Source organism: Pseudophryne corroboree, chromosome 2 (genome assembly GCF_028390025.1).
Source record: "Pseudophryne corroboree isolate aPseCor3 chromosome 2, aPseCor3.hap2, whole genome shotgun sequence".
Taxonomy (NCBI): domain Eukaryota; kingdom Metazoa; phylum Chordata; class Amphibia; order Anura; family Myobatrachidae; genus Pseudophryne; species Pseudophryne corroboree.
In genome coordinates, this window is record NC_086445.1 from 995,664,320 (window position 1) to 995,684,501 (window position 20,182).

The following is a 20,182-nucleotide window of genomic DNA, read 5'->3' on the forward strand; positions in this document are numbered from 1 at the left end:
TCTGGAGTGCTGCTGATACTGCACCTCACCCCTACTGCTGTGCTTTCTGACACTGAATATCTGGACTCTGGTGAGGGGTGGTCAGAGCGCAGCTGCTGCTAAATTGGAGAAGTTTGCCCGCCAACCTGCTGCCCAGCCGACGCAGTCGTCCCCTAAGCCCTCTCCTTCTACCAAACAGACTCCCCTGGCCGGGGCCGGCTCGGGCTCAGACATGCAGCCATCTACTCCTTCCATTCAGCATGTCCTGGAGGCCATAGCGGCCAGCGAACAACGCCTGTCGGACAAAATGGAGAAGGTGCAGTGCGACTTATCACTGTTGCGCCAGGACGTCCAGCGAGTACGGGAGAGGGTCGGCGAAACGGAAACACGGGTCTCTAATCTGGAAGACCTCAGCGGCCCCCTACAACGGTCTGTCTCAGCGGTTACACAACAAGTCTTGTCACTGCAAACTAAACTCCTGGATATGGAGGGGCGACTTCGCAGAAATAATGTGAGATTCGTGGGCCTGCCTGAAAAGGAAGATGGGGCGCACCCTGAAGACTTCCTAGAATCCTGGCTGAAAAAGGCGTACGGCGCTGAATCCTTTACATCCCAATTTGCGGTGGAGCGGGCGCACCGGGTGCCTTTCCGGCCTTTGCCCCCGGGCGCACCGCCGCGAACATTTATTGCCACGTTTCTACACTATAAAGACCGGGACTCCGTCCTGGGCCGTGCGCAGGGCCCCCTGCTTCGAAATGGTGTCCGGGTGTCGGCGTTTCCGGATTTCGCAGCGGATGTCCAGAAAGATCGGGCCCAGTTTCTGCCCATCAAGCGGCGTCTCCGTGACCTGAGCCTTCCATACTCGATGCTGTTTCCCTCTAGGCTACGCGTGGTGGCGGACGGGGAAAGTTCTTCAACTCTCCGAGGGAGGCGGCAGCCTGGCTGTATAGGTACGCTCCGGGCGCCCGCCAGATGGCTCCGGACTGATTGACATCCAGTTTTCTCTCTACATGGGCCTACAATATGCAAGTATAAGTCCGGGGAGCTTCCTTTTGCATTAGTTGTTCTGGACTTTACCGGGGAGTGACTTTTACGCATTAGTTTCTTGTAGTGGGGGGGGGGGTTTGTTTGGATCTGTGTGCTACGCATAGCACTGCCGTAGGCTTTCAGATCACCAAGGTTGGAGCTTTGTTAGGGATAAAGGTATGCCACAGTTCGGGGAGGTATACGGGGAGGGGGGATGTTGTTGGGATGCTGTCAGTTTTTCTGTTTTTCTATGTTTCTCTCTCTTAATTTCTCTGACGTCCTAAGTGGATGCTGTGACTCCGTAAGGACCATGGGGATTAGTGGCTCCGCAGGAGACTGGGCACAACTAAAGAAAGCTTTAGGATTACCTGGTGTGCACTGGCTCCTCCCACTAAGACCCTCCTCCAGACCTCAGTAAGATTCTTATGCCCGGCTGAGCTGGATGCACACCAGGGGCTCTCCTGAGCTCCTAGAAAGAAAGTATATTTAGGTTTTTTATTTTACAGTGAGATCTGCTGGCAACAAACTCACTGCAGCGAGGGACTAAGGGGAGAAGAAGCGAACCTACCTAACAGGTGGTAGTTTGGGCTTCTTAGGCTACTGGACACCATTAGCTCCAGAGGGATCGACCGCAGGACCCGACCTTGGTGTTCGTTTCCGGAGCCGCGCCGCCGTCCCCCTTACAGAGCCAGAAGCATGAAGATGTCCGGAAAATCGGCGGCAGAAGACTTCGGTCTTCACCAAGGTAGCGCACAGCACTGCAGCTGTGCGCCATTGCTCCTCATGTACACCTCACACTTCGGTCACTGATGGGTGCCCTGAGGGCAATCTAAGACACCTTGGCTGGCAAATCATCACAATATATAGTCCCAGGGCTATATATGTGATAAATTACCCCTGCCAGAATCCATAAAAAAGCGGGAGAAAAGTCAGCCGAAAAGGGGCGGGGCTTCTCCCTCAGCACACTGGCGCCATTTTTTCTTCACAGTGCAGCAGGAAAACAGCTCCCCAGGCTTTCCCCTGTAGTTTTCAGGCTCAAAGGGTTAAAAAGAGAGGGGAGGCACTAAATTTAGGCGCAATATATGTATACAAGCAGCTATTGGGGGAAAAATCACTCGGTTATAGTGTTAATCCCTGCATTATATAGCGCTCTGGTGTGTGCTGGCATTAGCTCTCTCTGTCTCCCCAAAGGACTTTGTGGGGTCCTGTCCTCAGTCAGAGCATTCCCTGTGTGTGTGTGTGGTGTGTCGGTATGGCTGTGTCGACATCTTGGATGAGGAAGGTTACGTGGAGGCGGAGCAGAGGCCGATAAATGGGATGTCGCCCCCTGTGGGGCCGACACCTGAGTGGATGGATAGGTGGAAGGTATTAACCGACAATGTCAACTCCTTACATAAAAGGCTGGATGACGTAACAGCTGTGGGACAGACGGCTTCTCAGCCCACGCCTGCCCAGGCGTCTCAAAGGCCATCAGGGGCTCAGAAAAACGCCCGTTACCTCAGATGGCAGACACAGATGTCGACACGGAGTCTGACTCCAGTGTCGACGAGGTTGAGACATATACACAATCCACTAGGAACATCCGTTACATGATCTCGGCAATGAAAAATGTGTTACGCATTTCTGACATGAACCCAAGTACCACATAAAAGGGGTTTTATTTTTGGGGAGAAAAAGCAGCCAGTGTTTTGTTCCCCCATCAGATGAATGAATGAAGTGTATAAAGAAGCGTGGGTTCCCCCGATAAGAAACTGGTAATTTCTAAAAAGTTACTGATGGCGTACCCTTTCCCGCCAGAGGATCGGTCACGTTGGGAGATATCCCTTAGGGTGGATAAGGCGCTCACACGTTTGTCAAAAAAGGTGGCACTGCCGTCTTAGGATACGGCCACCTTGAAGGAGCCTGCTGATAAAAAGCAGGAGGCTATCCTGAAGTCTGTATATACACACTCAGGTTATATATTGAGACCTGCAATTGCCTCAGCATAAATAGTGCTGCTGCAGCGTGGTCTGATACCCTGTCAGATAATATTAATACTCTAAGACAGGGATAATATTTTGCTAACATAGAGCATATTAAAGACGTCGTCTTATATATAAAGGATGCACAGAGGGATATTTGCCGGCTGGCATCCAGAATTAATGCAATGTCCATTCTGCCAGGAGGGTATTAGAAACCCGGCAGTGGACAGGTGATGCTGCCTGTAAAAGGCACATGGCGATTCTGCCTTATAAGGGTGAGGAATTGTTTGGGGATGGTCTCTGGGACCTCGTATCCACAGCAACAGCTGGGAAGAAAATTTTTTTACCTCAGGTTTCCTCACAGCCTAAGAAAGCACCGTATTTTCAGGTACAGTCCTTTCGGCTTCAGAAAAGCAAGCTGGTCAAAGGCGCTTCCTTTCTGCACAGAGACAAGGGAAGAAGGAAAAAGCTGCACCAGCAGCCAGTTCCCAGGATCAAAAATCTTCCCCCGCTTCCTCTGAGTCCACCGCATGACTCTGGGGCTCCACAGGTGGAGACAGGTGCGGTAGGGGCACGTCTCGGGAACTTCAGGGACCAGTGGGCTTGCCCACAGGTGGATCCCTAGGTTCTGCAAATAGTATCACAGGGATACAGGCGGAAGTTCGAGGCGACTCCCCCTCACCATTACCTCACATCAGCCTTGCCTGCTGCCCTCGGAGAATGGTGGTACTGGCGGCAATTCACAAGCTGTACTTCCAGCAGGTGAAATCAAGGTACCCCTCCTTCAACAAGGCGGGGGCTACTATTCCAAAATGTTGTGGTACCGAAACCAGACGGTTCGGTGAGACCCATTCTAAAATTGAAAGCCTTGAACACTTATATACGAAGGTTCAAGTTCAAAATGGAATCGCTCAGGGTGATTATTGCAAGCCTGGAGAATTTCATGGTATCACTGGACATCAAGGATGCTTACCTGCATGTCCCTATTTACCCTCTTCACCAGGAGTACCTCAAAATTGTGGTACAGGATTGTCATTACCAATTCCAGACGTTGCCGTTGGTCTGTCCCCGGCACAGAGGTATTTACCAAGGTAATAGCCGAAATAATTATCCCGTACTTGGACGATCTCCTTATAAAGGCGAGGTCCAGGGAGCAGTTGTTCGTCGGAGTAGCACTATCTCGGGAAGTGCTACAACAGCACGGCTGGATTCTGAATATTCCAAAGTCGCAGCTGGTTCCTACGACGCGTCTACTGTTCCTGGGTATGGTTCTGGACACAGAACAGGATAAAAGGGTTTCTCCTGGAGGAGAAGTCCAAGGAGTTGTCGTCTCTAGACAGAGACCTCCTAATACGTATACAGGTGTCGGTGCATCAATGCATGCGAGCCCTGGGAAAGATGGTAGCTTCTTACGAAGAAATTCCATTCGCCAGGTCCCATGCAAGGATTTTCCAGTGGGATCTGTTGGACAAGTGGTCCGGGTCGCATCTTCGGATGCATCGGCGGATAACCCTGTCTCCAAGGGCCAGGGTGTCGCTGTTGTGGTGGCTGCAGAGTGCTCATCTTCTAGGGGGCCGCAGATTCGGCATACAGGACTGGGTCCTGGTGACCACGGATGCCAGCCTTCGAGGCTGGGGGGGCAGTCACACAGGGAAGAAACTTCCAAGGCTATGGAAAAGTCAGGAGACTTCCCTACACATAAATATTCTGGAACTAAGGGCCATTTACAAGGCCCTAAGTCAGGCTAGACCCCTGCTTCAACACCGGCCGGTGCTGATCCAGTCAGACAACACCACGGCGGTCGCTCATGTAAACCGACAGGGCGGCACAAGAAGCAGGATGGCGATGGCAGAAGCCACAAGGATTCTCCGATGGGCGGAGAATCATGTGTTAGCACTGTCAGCAGTGTTCATTCCCGGAGTGGACAACTGAGAAGCAGACTTTCTCAGAAGACAAGACCTCCACCCGGGAGAGTGGGGACTTCATCCAGAAGTCTTCCAAATGATTGTACACCGTTGGGAAAGGCCACAGGTGGACATGATGGCGTCCCGCCTCAACTAAAAGTTACAAAGATATTGCGCCAGATCAAGGACCCTCAGGCGATAGCTGTGGACGCTCTGGTAACACCGTGGGTGTACCAGTCGGTGTATGTGTTCCCTTCTCTGCCTCTCTTACCCAGGGTAATGAGAATAATAATAAGAAGGAGAGGAGTAAGAACTATACTCATTGTTCTGGGTTGGCCAAGAAGAGCTTGGTAACCAGAACTCCAACAAATGATCTCAGAGGACCCTTGGCCTCTGCCGCTCAGACAGGACCTGCTGCAGCAGGGGGCCTGTCTGTTACAAAACGTACCGCGGCTGCGTTTGACGGCATGGCGGTTGAACGCCGGATCCTGAAGGAAAAGGGAATTCCAGGGGAAATTATCCCTACGCTATTTAAAGCTAGGAAAGAAGTGAACGCAAACCATTATCACCGCATATGGCGGAAATATGTTGCGTACTGTGAGGCCAGGAAGGCCCCAAAGGAGAAATTTCAGCTAGGTCGATTTCTGCACTTCCTACAGTCAGAGGTGACTATGGGCCTAAAATTGGGTTCCATTAAGGACCAGATTTCGGCTCTATCGATTTTCTTCCAAAATTGAACTGGCTTCACTGCCTGAAGTTCAGACTTTTGTTAAGGGAGTGCTGCATAGTCAGCCCCCGTTTGTGCCTCCAGTGGCACCGTGGGATCTCAACGTGGTGTTGGATTTCCTGAAGTCGCATTGGGTTGAGCCACTTAAATCCGTGGAGCTATAATGCCTCACGTGGAAAGTGGTCATTCTGTGGGCCTTGGCGTCGGCCAGGTGTGTATCAGAATTGGCGGCTTTGTCATACAAATGCCCTTATCTGTATTTTATATGGCTAAGGCGGAATTGAGGACTCGTTCCCAATTCCTTCCTAAGGTGGTATCAGTTTTTCATGTGAACCATCCTATTGTGGTGCCTGCGGCTACTTGGGACTTGGAGGATTCTAAGTTACTGGACGTAGTCAGGGCCCTGAAAAGTATATGTTTCCAGGACAGCTGGAGTCAGGAAAACTGACTCGCTATTTCTCCTGTATGCACCCAACAAGCTGGGTGCTCCTGCTTCTAAGCAGACGATTGCTCACTGGATCTGTAGCACGATTCAACTTGCACATTCTGCGGCTGGACTGCCGCACCCTAAATCTGTAAAAGCCCATTCCACGAGGAAAGTGGGCTCTTATTGGGCGGCTGCCCGAGGGGTCTCGGCTTTACAACTTTGCCGAGCTGTTACTTGGTCGGGTTAAAACATTTTTGTAAGAGTCTACAAGTTTGATACCCTGGCTGAGGAGGACCTAGAGTTTGCTCATTCGGTGCTGCAGAGTCATCCGCACTCTCCCGCCCGTTTGGGAGCTTTGGTATAATCCCCATGGTCCTTACGGAGTCCCAGCATCCACTTAGGACGTCAGAGAAAATAAGATTTTACTCACCGGTAAATCTATTTCTCGTAGTCCGTAGTGGATGCTGGGCGCCCATCCCAAGTTCGGATTGTCTGCAATACTTGTTTATAGTTATTGCCTAACTAAAGGGTTATTGTTGAGCCATCTTTTGAGAGGCTCGGTTATATTTCATACTGTTAACTGGGTATAGTATCACGAGTTATACGGTGTGATTGGTGTGGCTGGTATGAGTCTTACCCGGGATTCAAAATCCTTCCTTATTGTGTCAGCTCTTCCGGGCACAGTATCCTAACTGAGGTCTGGAGGAGGGTCTTAGTGGGAGGAGCCAGTGCACACCAGGTAGTCCTAAAGCTTTCTTTAGTTGTGCCCAGTCTCCTGCGGAGCCGCTAATCCCCATGGTCCTTACGGATTCCCAGCATCCACTACGGACTACGAGAAATAGATTTACCGGTGAGTAAAATCTTTTTGTTTTTGTTTTCCATATGTCTATTTATTGAATTGTGCTATGGTGTTGTGCTATTTAGGGGGGTTTGGCTCAGGGCCCGGGGCCTGCGGACGATATGGTTTTTGGGATAGTACTCTGCACGGGCAGGTGGATACCCGGATAATGTTGATAGGCGGGCTCCCTTTTCACTTTGGGGGGTCTTTACATGCTGTGTCTCAGATAACACGACAGACGACATGCCTGCCTTAAAGATTTTGGCATGGAATGTCCGGGGCATTAATAATAAAGTAAAGCGGTCCCTAGTATTCCAAATTATAAAGAAATATGGCCCGGATATTATCTGTCTGAGCGAGACCCACCTGGAGGGAAATAGACTATTATCGCTCCGCAGGCCTTTGGTAGGCTGGGTGTATCATTCATCTCACTCCTCCTCTTCCAGGGGGGTGTCGGTCATGATAAAGAGAACTGTACAGTTTGAATTAATCACGGTAAATACGGATCCATATGGTAGATTTGTGTTTCTGGAATGCAAGCTGAGCCTCCCGTAACTTCTTTATCTTGTCTGTTTATGTTCCTCCCCCATTCTCGTATGACGTCCTGCAGAAGGCGGCTTCATTTATTGCTTCCTCTCCACAAACTCCTGTTATTTGTCTGGGGGACTTTAACAACGTGTTGGATGCCTCTCTGGATAGGTGGAGGTCTTCTCGGGATTCAGGGGCGGGGGGCGGCCAATCTATATCTCGATTTAAGTTTGCGGATTATATAGATAGCATGCAGTGGGTAGATGTCTGGAGGGCTCGCTACCCTATGCTTAGGCAATACTCATGTTTCTCTAGTACGTATGGCTCCTTCTCCAGATTCGACCTGGCCCTGGTCTCGCCCATGCTCCTACCTAGCATAACGGATGTTCATTATGCGGCACGGGGGGTGTCCGATCATTCGCCCCTAATGCTGTCTTTTGATGTGGAGTGCCGGAGGGGACAGTCATACTGGAAGCTGCACCCATCCTGGCTGGTTCAGCTGGGAGAGTGCCCGGATTTGCCGCTTAGGTGGGAAGGGTTCTTTGCGGATAATGCGGGCTCGGCCCCGACACCGGTTATATGGGATGCATTTAAAGCTTATCTACGTGGTACGCTGATAGGCAAAATAGCCGCCTGCAAGATAGAGTACAGAGCGACTGAGAGACAGCTTGAATCTGAATATAGGGACCTGGAGACCCGCTATTTGGCTCAGGGAACTCCTGCGCTGAATGCAAGTTGGCTATTAGCTCAGGAGGCCTGGCTAGCTCACCTTTCGGATAAAAACGCGCGCTCCCTTTTGTTCAGGGCCACCAACATATACATGCAGGCGGACAGGCTAGGTAGTTTATTGGCCCATTTGGTGCACTACGACCGTCCTGGGTCCACGATAGTGCAGATGACTGGCCCTGACGGCTCCATAGTAGATAATACCCCCGACATAGCGCAGATGTTCCTTTCATACTTTAAAGAGGTCTATGGCTCTCAGTCGACATGCTCCATGGAAGACTTAGACCTGTACCTGTCCAATATACCACTCTCTAAGCTTTCCCCTGAGGCTAGGGATATCCTAGACGCCCCCTTAACCTTGGAAGATGTGACGGCGGCTGTGGGAATGTCCCCCAGTGGCAAGTCTCCGGGAAGCGATGGCATCCCCACTGAGATGTATAAACAATACATACAGTTCTTTGGTTCCAAGCTGCATGAGACGTATACCGACATATTTGCCACCAATCAACTTCCTCCCTCAATGTCCGAGGCCGTAATTATAGTACTGCCAAAGCCCGGTAAGGATCTCAAACTAGTGGAGTCCTATAGGCTGATTTCCCTTATCCCCACTAACGCCAAGATCCTGGCAAAAATCCTTGAGGTCCGGCTCAACTCGGTCATTACATCTATCATACACCAGGATCAGTCTGGCTTTATGCCAGGGAAATCCACGTCCATTAATTTGCGCAGGCTTTACACTACTTTGCAGGCTCCCCACGATTTCCCCTCGGACGCGGTTGTAGTTTCACTGGACGCGGCTAAGGCATTCGACAGCGTCGAATGGCCGTATCTGTGGGGGCTCATGACATGTATGGGCTTCGGCCCTAATTTTATACGATGGATCAAACTGCTATATCAAAGCCCATGCGCCAGGATCTTGGTTAATGGCTATGTCTCTTCCTCCTTTACTTTGACTCGGGGCACCAGACAGGGATGCCCCCTCTCCCCAGCTTTGTTTGCCATAGCCATTGAACCCATGGCTTGTTTAGTCAGATCGCACCCGGACATTGGGGGAGTTGAATCGGGCCCATTTACTGACAAAATAGCTCTTTATGCGAACGACCTGTTACTTTTCTTACACGACTACAGTGTGGATATGCCTATGGTGTTGCAGGTCATTGAGACCTTCGGCAGATTCTCTGGTCTCTGCATAAACTGGTCCAAATCATTTATAATTCCCATTATGGGCTCTCCTCCCCGGGTCCCAAAGATTTCCCTACCGCTAAGCTGGACAGGCCAATTTAAATATCTTGGGATCCAGGTTACTAACGACCCTTCGAATTTCATATCCTTGAACCTTGACCCGCTTGTACAGCTGATTGTACGCTAGTCAAGGGCTTGGTGTAAACTCCCGCTGACAATGACAGGTAGGGTTAGCCTTGTTAAGATGATAATTTTGCCCAAGCTACTGTATGTTCTTTCACAATCCCCTGTATACATATTCCCGGCCTTCTTTAAGAAACTAAATAGTATACTAACATCTCTGATGTGGGCCAATAAAAGACCTAGAATAAAGTTATACACCCTCACTAGACAAAAAGTTGATGGCGGCTTGGCCTTACCTCACTTCCAACTATATTACTTTGCGGCCCAGCTGGCACACATCAGTATCTGGTTGCGGGGAGGAGATGAGGCTGGTCTATGGTGGGCGTTTCTCCGATGTTACTACCCGGACCTCTCTCCGGTGCAGATTCTGGTAGGGGGGAGCACTTCCCGGCTGTCCCCTCCTATTGTTTTTCAGGCCATGAAGATCTGGCAGGCTTTGATACGAATGCTCTGGTACGATAGTATGGATCCGGATACTCCCCTTTGGCACTCCGCATCACTCCCTGAACTGGGGTCTCTCGAGGGGGGGGAGGTTTGGGCCCCGTATTCAGTAACTTCCATATCTCAGTTGTACAACAATGGTACAATGAAGTCCTTTCAACAACTAAAGGAGGAGTTTGGTCTCCCAAACTCTTACTTCTACAGATTTTTACAGCTCAGGCACGCTATACAATCACAGTTCGGGGATTCTCCACCGGCGCTCCTCCCTTTCCCCATAAAGGCCTTTCTATGCGCACTGGGTCGAGTTAAGGTGATCTCCTTCACTTACTCGTACCTTATAAAAATAATTAATGCGGACCCGCTCTCGAACCTTCGGGAGCGCTGGGAGCGTGATCTGGGCCCCATAGATGTTGAAGACTGGGAGGTGGCGCTGGGGAACTCGAGCCAGGTCACCAAATCACTACGGTTCCAACAAATCCAACTCTTTGTATTACATAGATCATATATGACACCGAATAGGTTGGCCAGATTTGGGGCTGGTGGCGCAGCCGCCTGTCCTAAATGCGGGGCCGCTGGCGGATCGTTTTGGCACCTGGTGTGGGAGTGTCCATCCTTACAGGCGTTCTGGGCTGGGGTCGGGTCGATTCTGGAACGTACGGGGATACCGAGAGGAATGTTGACTCCGGGATTTTGCATTCTGGGAATGGGGGGACCTGAATCTGGGTCTAGGTGGGAGGACTTATATGCTCGCAGTATCTGCGCCCTCGCCAAGGTGTGTATTGCGCGGACATGGATGGCCCCACATTCCCCTACGATGTCTGCTTTAAAGGCCTTGGTGAATGACACAGTACTGAAGGATCGATATATCTATATGAAAAATAATGCTCTTCCTAAACATGAGAAGATATGGTCCCATTGGATTAATTCTACATATTCTTCCCCTGCCCTTAGAATTTAGAATTCAAAGAATTCATTAATTGACATGCCGCACGCCTTCTACGACAGCCCATCTGCCTTGGTCCCGGGGGTACGAGCCAGGCTCCTCTCCCGTATCACACACTATAGGGATTATGCACCTCACCTCGCACAACTGTATGAATCTAGGCTAGATGGAGTTGTTTTGATTTGCTCTGTTTATGGTTTGTAGGCTTTATCAGGCCTTATAGTTGGGGGGTGGGGGGGGTTATTGTAGTATTTCGGGGGGAGAAAACAAGAAATGTTAGTATGTGTTTGACATTTGATTGCAGACTTCAGAGAACCTGGTATATGCGGAATGACAACATACGGTCCTGCGATTACCATTTTCATCATGTAGTATATATATAGTTTGAGAAGGATATGGGCGTGAACATATTGTGTAATAATAATTGAAGTTCCCAGTGTACACTGAAATGTCTGTAACGATTTTATCCTTGTTGAATAAAAATACTCTATTCAAAAAAAAATATCGCAGGTCGCAGCCGGGAGCTTGACACGGGTGCTACCCGCCTGTGATCGGCGTCAGCCCCCCATTACACCGTATTACCAACCCGGCAATTTGCTGGTTTGGTGATGTCGCCTCTGACACGGCGGGGGCGACGCTTGGAGTTCACATGATCTCCAAGAGCTGCCCATCTATACACTGTAAACGGGAGCCTGGTTGATGCGATCCGGCTTCCGTTTACACAGCACAGTTTGCCGGGTTGAACACTTGTTCAACCCTGCAACTACCCAAGTTGGAATACTGGGTCACTCGACCCGGATTATTTGAACTCGACCCTTTTACACCAACCAGCAACACGGGTTATGCACCTTCATGTGCAATAACCCGTGTTATGTGCTGGCGGTGTGAAAGGGGGTATAAGTCACCTGTGGCCATACGGTAGATGCTAGATCCAAATGGCCTAAGGGACCTTTAACGTCAGGGGTGGAGCCACGACACCAGGGGGAGGAGCTATGCCAGCGGGATAGTTCTTCTACTATCCACGCCACCAACTATTTATTACCTTTAGTAACCCAAAGGCGAGTGGAGTGAGCCACCGAGCCCAAAGCGTGGTGAGCGAACTTTTCGGGTACCCTGTTCGGCCGTAGCTCCTCCCCTAGTGACGTCAGAGGTCCCGTCTCCCACTCCGATTTAGAACCAACCATCACCATACATGGATATACTTAAAACCATTGCAAAGCCTTGAGGGCCACGTTTGTGTCTCAAATGTGCATAAAACAGGAGGAGAAGTTACGTCTCCATGCCATTTACCTGTCATCCACTTCTGTTTACCGTAGTGGTGGTTATTATTACCTTATTTGTAAAACACGTTCATTTTGTTGCCTGGTGTTAAAATAGTTTTCCTCTTCATTTTAATAGTATTTGGGTCGGCTCTTACTAAGCATCAGATTTTTCCAAGCAACAAAGTGTTGTTCATACTTAAATAGCATAACGCCACATTACAGACCTCATATGTAACTTTCCGTTTTGTGTTTAATTCCCTGTGCAGTGAGAACTCTGAAAGCTCTCATAACGGTGATCTAACAGCGCAAGGGGCCGAGAATATGCCTGAAGAATCAGATGTCTGTGTGCAAAGTGAGGGGAACAACCAAACTGCACCGAAAGCTGAAGAAATGCAGCCCGAGACCCTGGAACTTGTGACGCCACAGACTTTGGGTAAAGCCGTTAACTCACATCTTCCTAGGAGCTTTTCTTTAAGTGTGACCTTGCCTTTTCTTCTTTAGCTTATAGATAGATGTGCTCTAGAGTTCTTAGTAACTTTTATTCAACCAATACCTCCTGTCTGTTATGAAGTGAAAGCTTTCACATTGTGAATAGGAGTAAGGTGTAAAATGGCGCCATGTAATGGAAAAGCTGATGGAAACAGATATGAAAAAACTAATTTGGTGTTGCTAAGAAACAGGGTTGACCTGGCAGTGTTTGAATATTAATGTCAAGGGACTTTTTCCATTTATGGAGTAAACATTTATTTCTCTAACGTCCTAGTGGATGCTGGGGACTCCGTCAGGACCATGGGGAATAGCGGGCTCCGCAGGAGACAGGGCACATCTAAAAAAGCTTTTAGGTCACATGGTGTGTACTGGCTCCTCCCCCTATGACCCTCCTCCAAGCCTCAGTTAGGTTTTTGTGCCCGTCCGAGAAGGGTGCAATCTAGGTGGCTCTCTTAAAGAGCTGTTTAGAAAAGTTTTTTTTTAGGTTTCATTCAGTGATTCCTGCTGGCAACAGGATCACTGCAACGAGGGACTTAGGGGAGAGATCTCCAACTCACCTGCGTGCAGGATGGATTGGGATCTTAGGCTACTGGACACTGAGCTCCAGAGGGAGTCGGAACACAGGTCAGCCTGGGGTTCGTCCCGGAGCCGCGCCGCCGATCCCCCTTACAGACGCTGAAGAAGACGGCAGAACGGAGGTCCGGAAACAGGCGGCAGAAGACTTCACAGTCTTCATGAAGGTAGCGCACAGCACTGCAGCTGTGCGCCATTGTTGTCACACGGCTCACTGACCTAGTCACGGAGGGTGCAGGGCGCTGCTGGGGGCGCCCTGGGCAGCAATATAAGTACCTTATTGGCAAAATAAATACATCACATATAGCCATTAAGGCTATATGTATGTATTTTAACCCAGGCCAGTTCTTAAAAACCGGGAGAAAAAACCCGCCGAAAAAGGGGCGGAGCTTATTCTCCTCAGCACACAGCGCCATTTTCCCTCACAGGCTGAGGGGAAGGCTCCCATGCTCTCCCCTGCACTGCACTACAGAAACAGGGTTAAAACAGAGAGGGGGGGGCACTGATTTGGCGATATAAATATATATTAAATGCTATAAGGGAGGAACACTTTTATAAAGGTTGTCCCTGTATAATTATGGCATTTTGGTGTGTGCTGGCAAACTCTCCCTCTGTCTCCCCAAAGGGCTAGTGGGTCCTGTCCTCTATCAGAGCATTCCCTGTGTGTGTGCTGTATGTCGGTACGTGTGTGTCGACATGTATGAGGAAAATGTTGGTGAGGAGGCGGAGCAAATTGCCTGTAATGGTGATGTCACTCTCTAGGGAGTCGACACCGGAATGGATGGCTTACTTGTGGAAGTACGTGATCATGTCAACACGCTGCGAGCCGGTTGACGACATGAGACGGCCGGCAAACAAATTAGTACCTGTCCAGGCGTCTCAGACACCGCCAGGGGCTGGTAAAAACGCCCATTTACCTCAGGGACACTGACTCCAGTGTCGACGGTGAAGAAACAAACATATTTTCCTTTAGGGCCACACGTTACATGTTAAGGGCATGAAGGAGGTGTTACATATTTCTGATACTACAAGTACCACAAATAAGGGTATTTTGTAGGGTGTGAATAAACTACTTGTAGTTTTGCCGGAATCAGATAAATTAAATGAAGTGTGTGATGATACGTGGGGTTCCTCCGATAGAAAGTTATGGGCGGTATACCCTTTCCCGCCAGAAGTAAGGGCGAGTTGGGAAACACACCTTAGGGTGGATAAGGCGCTCACACGCTTATAAAAACAAGTGGCGTTACCGTCTCCAGATACGGCCGCCCTCAAGGAGCCAGCTGATAGGAAGCTGAAAAATAGCCTAAGAAGTATATACACACATACTGGTGTTATACTACGACCAGCAATCGCCTCAGACTGGATGTGCAGCGCTGAGGGGGCTTGGTCGGATTTCCTGACTGAAAATTTTGATACCCTTGACAGGGACAAGATTTTATTGTCTATAGAGCATTTTAAGGATGCATTTCTATATATGCGTGATGCGCAGAGGGATATTTGCATTCTGGCATCAAGAGTAAATGTGATGTCCATATCTGCCAGACGAAGACACGACAGTGGTCAGGTGAGGCAGATTCCAGACGGCACATGGAAGTATTGCCGTATAAAGGGGCGGTCCATCGGACCTGGTGGCCATGGCGACAGCTGAAAAATCCACCTTTTGTTCCCCGAGTCACATCTCAGCAGAAAAGGACACAGTCTTTTCAGTCTCAGTCCTTTCGTCCCCATACGGGCAGGCGGGCAAAGGCCAGTCATATCTGCCCAGGGGTAGAGGAAAGGGAAGAAGACTGCAGCAAGCAGCCCATTCCCAGGAACAGAAGCCCTTCACAGCTTCTGCCAAGTCCGCAGCATGACGCTGGGGCAGTACAAGTGGACTCAGGTGCGGTAGGGGGTCATCTCAAGAGTTTCAGCACGCAGTGGGCTCACTCGCAAGGGGACTCCTGGATCCTACATGTAGTATCCCAGGTGTACATTGGAAATTCGAGACGTCTCCTCCTCACAAGTTCCGGAAGTCTGTTTTACCAACGTCTACCTCCGACAGGGAGGCAGTATTGGAAACAATTCACAGGCTGTATTCCCAGCAGGTGATAATCAAAGTACCCCTCCTACAACAAGGGAGGGGGTATTATTCCACACTATATTGTGGTACTGAAGCCAAACGGCTCGGTGAGATCTGGAATATTTGAACACTTACATACAAGCGTTCAAATCAAGATGGAGTCACTCAGAGCAGTGATAGCGAACCAGGAAGAAGGGGACGAGATGGTGTCACTGGATATCAGGGACATTTACCTACATGTCCAAATTTGCCCTTCTCACCAAGGGTACTTCAGGTTCGTGGTACAGAACTGTCACTATCAGTTCAGACGCTGCCGTTTGGATTGTCCACGGCGCCCCGGGTCTTTACCAAGGTAATGGCCGAAATGATGATTCTTCTTAAAAGAAACTTGGACGCTTTCCTGATAAGGGCAAGGTCCAGAGAACAGTTGGAGGTCGGAGTAGCACTATCTTTAATAGTTCTACGACAGCACGAGTGGATTCTAAATATTCCAAAATCGTAGCTTTTCCGAGGACACGTCTACTGTTCCTAGGGATGATTCTGGACACAGTCCAGAAAAAGGTGTTTCTCCCAGAGGAGAAAGCCAGGGAGTTATCCGAGCTAATCGGGATCCTCCTAAAACCAGGAAAAGTGTCAGTGCATCATTGCACAAGAGTCCTGGTAAAAATGGTGGCTTATTACGAAGCAATTCCATTCGGCAGATTTCACGCAAGAACTCTTCAGTGGGATCTGCTGGACAAATGGTCCGGATCGCATCTTCAGATGCATCAGCGGATAACCCTATATCCAAGGACAAGGGTGTCTCTCCTGTGGTGATTACAGAGTGCTCATCTTCTAGAGGGCCACAGATTCAGCATTCAGGATTGGATGCTGGTAACCACGGAGGCCAGCCTGAGAGGCTGGGGAGCAGTCACACAGGGAAAAAATTTCCAGGAAAGTGTGATCAAGTCTGGAGAATTCTCTCCACATAGATGGAGCTAAGAGCGAAATTATAAGGCTCTAAACTTAGCAAGACCTCTGCTTCAAGGTCAGCCGGTATTGATCCAGTGGGATAACATCACGGCAGTCGCCCACGTAAACAGAAAGGGCGACACAAGAAGCTGGAGGGCAGTGAAAACACTGCAAGGATTTTTCGCTAGGCGGAAAATCATGTGATAGCACTGTCAGCAGTGTTCTCTCCGGGAGTGGACGACTGGGAAGCAGACTTCCTCAGCAGGCATGACCTCCACCTGGGAGAGTGGGAACTTCATAGGGAAGTTTTTCCGCATGATTGTGAGCCATTGGCAAAGACCAAAGGTGGAAATGATGGCGTCCCGCCCGAACAAAAAACGGGACAGGTATTGCGCCAGGTCATGAGACCTTCAGGCGATAGCTGTGGATGTCCTGGTAACACCGTGGGTGTAACAGTCGGTGTATGTGTTCCCTCCTCTGCTTCTCATAACCAAGGTATTGAGAATTATAAGACATAGAGGAGTATGAACTATACTCGTGACTCCGGATTGGCCAAGAGGGACTTGGTACCCGGAACTTCAAGAGATGCTCACAGAGGACTAAGGGCCTGGGGAGCTAAGAAGGGACTTGCTTCAGCAGGTACCATGTCTATTCCAAGACTTACCGCGGCTGCGTTTGACGGCATGGCGGTTGAATGCCGGATCCTGAAGGAAAAAGGCATTCCATAAGAGGTCATACCTACCCTGGTCAAAGCCAGGAAGGAGGTGATCGCACAACGTCATCACCACATGTGGTGAAAATATGTTGCGTGGGTGAGGCCAGGAAGGCCCCACGAAGAAAATTCAACTAGGTCGATTTCTACACTTCCTGAAAACAGGAGTGTTTTGAGCCTAAAATTGGGGTTCTTTAAGGTTTTCAGTTTCGGCCCTGTAGAATTTCTTCCGAAAAGAATTGACTTCAGTTCCTGAAGTCCAGATTGTCAAGGGAGTATTGCATATACACCCCTTTTTGTGCCTCTAATGGCACCGTGGGATCTCAACATAGTGTTGGGATTCCTTAAAATCATATTGGTTTGAACCGCTCAAATCTGTGGATTTGAAATATATCACATGGAAAGTGAACATGCTGTTGACCAATATCTCACATGGACAGTGACCATGCTGTTGGTCCTGGCCTCGGCCAGGCGTTTGTCAGAATGGGCGGCTTTGTCTTGCAAAAGCCCATATTTAATTTTCCATTCGGACAGGGCAGAACTGGGACTCGTCTCCAGTTTTCTTCCTAAGGGGGTGTCAGGTTTTTCACCTGAAACAACCTATTATGGTGCCTGCGGCTTCTAGGGACTTGGAGGACTCCAGGTTAATAGACGTTGTCAGGACCCTAAAAATATATATATATATATATATATATATATATATATATATATATATATATATATATATATATATAGTTTAGGACGGCTGGAGTCAGAAAGTCTGACTTGCTGTTTATATTGTATGCACCCAACAAGATGGGTGCTCCTGCGTCTAAACAGACGATTGCACGTTGGATCTGTAACACAATCCAACTTGCACATTCTGTGGCAGGCGTGCCACAGCCTAAATCTGTAAAGGCCCACTCCACTAGGAAAGTGGGCGCATCTTGGGCGGCTGCCCGAGGGGTCTCGGCATTACAACTTTGCCGAGCAGCTACGTGGTCAGGGGAGAACACGTTTGTAAAATTTTACAAATTTGATACTCTGGCTAAGGAGGACCTGGAGTTCTCTCATTCGGTGCTGCAGAGTCATCCGCACTCTCCCGCCCGTTTGGGAGCTTTGGTATAATCCCCATGGTCCTGACGGAGTCCCCAGCATCCACTAGGACGTTAGAGAAAATAAGAATTTACTTACCGATAATTCTATTTCTCGTAGTCCGTAGTGGATGCTGGGCGCCCATCCCAAGTGCGGATTGTCTGCAATGCTTGTACATAGTTATTGTTACAAAAATCGGGTTATTCTTGTTGTGAGCCATCTTTTCAGAGGCTACTTCGTTTTGTTATCATACTGTTAACTGGGTTCAGATCACAAGTGGTACGGTGTGATTGGTGTGGCTGGTATGAGTCTTACCCGGGATTCAAGATCCTTCCTTATTGTGTACGCTCGTCCGGGCACAGTACCTAACTGAGGCTTGGAGGAGGGTCATAGGGGGAGGAGCCAGTACACACCATGTGACCTAAAAGCTTTTTTAGATGTGCCCTGTCTCCTGCGGAGCCCGCTATTCCCCATGGTCCTGACGGAGTCCCCAGCATCCACTACGGACTACGAGAAATAGAATTATCGGTAAGTAAATTCTTATTTTCTTTTTTGTCCACTAGGGGGCACAGGAGAGACTTTACCAGGGGGTTTTGGCTGGAGATGGAGAGACGGGGCACGAAATGGTTAAAACTTCTTAACCAGCAGCCCTCACTCTCCCTTCTCCACTATACCCCGCCCCAGCCACCGGCCCGCCAGTTTTTTGTTTGGTGCTGGCAGCTGGCGCCTTTTTCTGTGTGGGCTGCTGTTAAGTGGTCCCCGGTTAATTTTTTTTACTTTTTTCGGTTGCTTCAAGATGAGTGGTCTGTTTAGGCGTCCTATAGGACGCCCGCACAGCCGCTCCGACACCCGGTGGTGGGTCAGTGACTTCCACCGCAGGACTCCAGGAGGGCAGCACACACCTCCGCTCCCACAGCCGCAACCATCCCTGGTGGGTAAGTAGGAACGGCTACCTGCTTGCAGGGACCTGCATCGATGCGGCTGTTCGCTGCCAGTGAGGGAGACCACCGGTGGTGCGGGTGTAGTGGTGGACCAGTGCGCTGCTCCGTTCCACCAGGACAACAGTTAACAGGCACTAATAGGGCACAGTCCCTGGAGGTTGTCACCCACGGACTGCGGGGCACAGCCTGATTTGTCCCTCTTCCACTCCTGGGCTCGCTTTCAACTTGGTTGACAGCCTGTCTCAAGCAGACCTATATTTCCCTCTCTTTTCCCTCAGAGATATGCTGGGCAGCCATTTTACATGCCTCCCTCAGCACTTAGATGGTATTGGGCTGTCTCCCTGTATACCTCACTTTATAAGTCAGGTTACATATATATATATATATATATATATATATATATATATATATAATATATATAATATATATGTGTATATATATATGCAGCTCTTGCTCGCTGTTACAGCCAGCTTGTTGAGCACTATTTGCCCATTGTACAAAAGCACTGAATGTTTCTGTGTGCATGTAAGATATGTTTTGTACTAAACAATAATTGTGCTGTGTATATGCTTTTTTGTTGCATTAGGGAGTAGCCACAATAGCTTGGTGGGCTGGTAAGGCCACGTTACAAATGCTTCATTTGCTCCCGGGTCTCATCCCACAGGTATATCTATGTAGCCGTGCTTAGTCTACACCACAGAGCTCCGGCTTAGTAACCTGTGGGTCTGGGACTCCATTCACTAGAGCCTCACTCTTTTTAGAAGATATAGCTCTTAACCTTCATTGCGCTACCCCGTGGAAACACGCCTCTGTTAACTTAAGCGTGTGGGGACATTCTGGATTGACTTTGGATAGTCTTCCAGGATCCTGGCCCCCCGTGAGGAAGAGATGCACTCGTTTTCATGTAAATCCTCTGTCACAACTTTCCGCAGCTTCACAGCTATGCAGACAGCTTTGACTTCGACACAGGTAATGTCTCAATTAGTGGACATCCTTGCAATCTGTATAGAGTCTACACCACCCTGCACACGTCTGATCTAGCAAACTAAGCAGGGTCAGATCTGGTTAGTACTCGACTTAACAGGTCTTTCAGTCACAATTCCCCTAGAGATTATGACTGAATTAGGCAACACAGCCCTCCATGTTGCTTTACCAGCGCGGATGGTGTGATGATTAGGAATGGTGTAATAGTTAGCATTACTGCCTTACAGCTCTGAGGTCATGGGTTCGATTCACATCTAACCGTGTGGAGTTTG

The 20,182-nt window shown here is 49.3% G+C and overlaps 1 protein-coding gene across 9 annotated transcripts in view; it reads left to right on the forward strand.

Annotated features, from left to right (window-relative positions):
* The window catches only part of SON (SON DNA and RNA binding protein), a 331,417-nt gene that overhangs the window by 99,117 nt on the left and 212,118 nt on the right, over window positions 1-20,182 (forward strand). For all 9 annotated transcript variants that reach the window (XR_010241576.1, XR_010241575.1, XR_010241577.1 and 6 more), the window contains exon 2: window positions 12,394-12,560. Coding sequence is in view for 4 of the 9 variants with exons in the window: in XM_063956485.1 (XP_063812555.1) it covers window positions 12,394-12,560 (167 nt within the window). In the remaining 5 variants the exon portion in view is untranslated. The remainder of the gene's footprint in view (window positions 1-12,393; window positions 12,561-20,182) is intronic.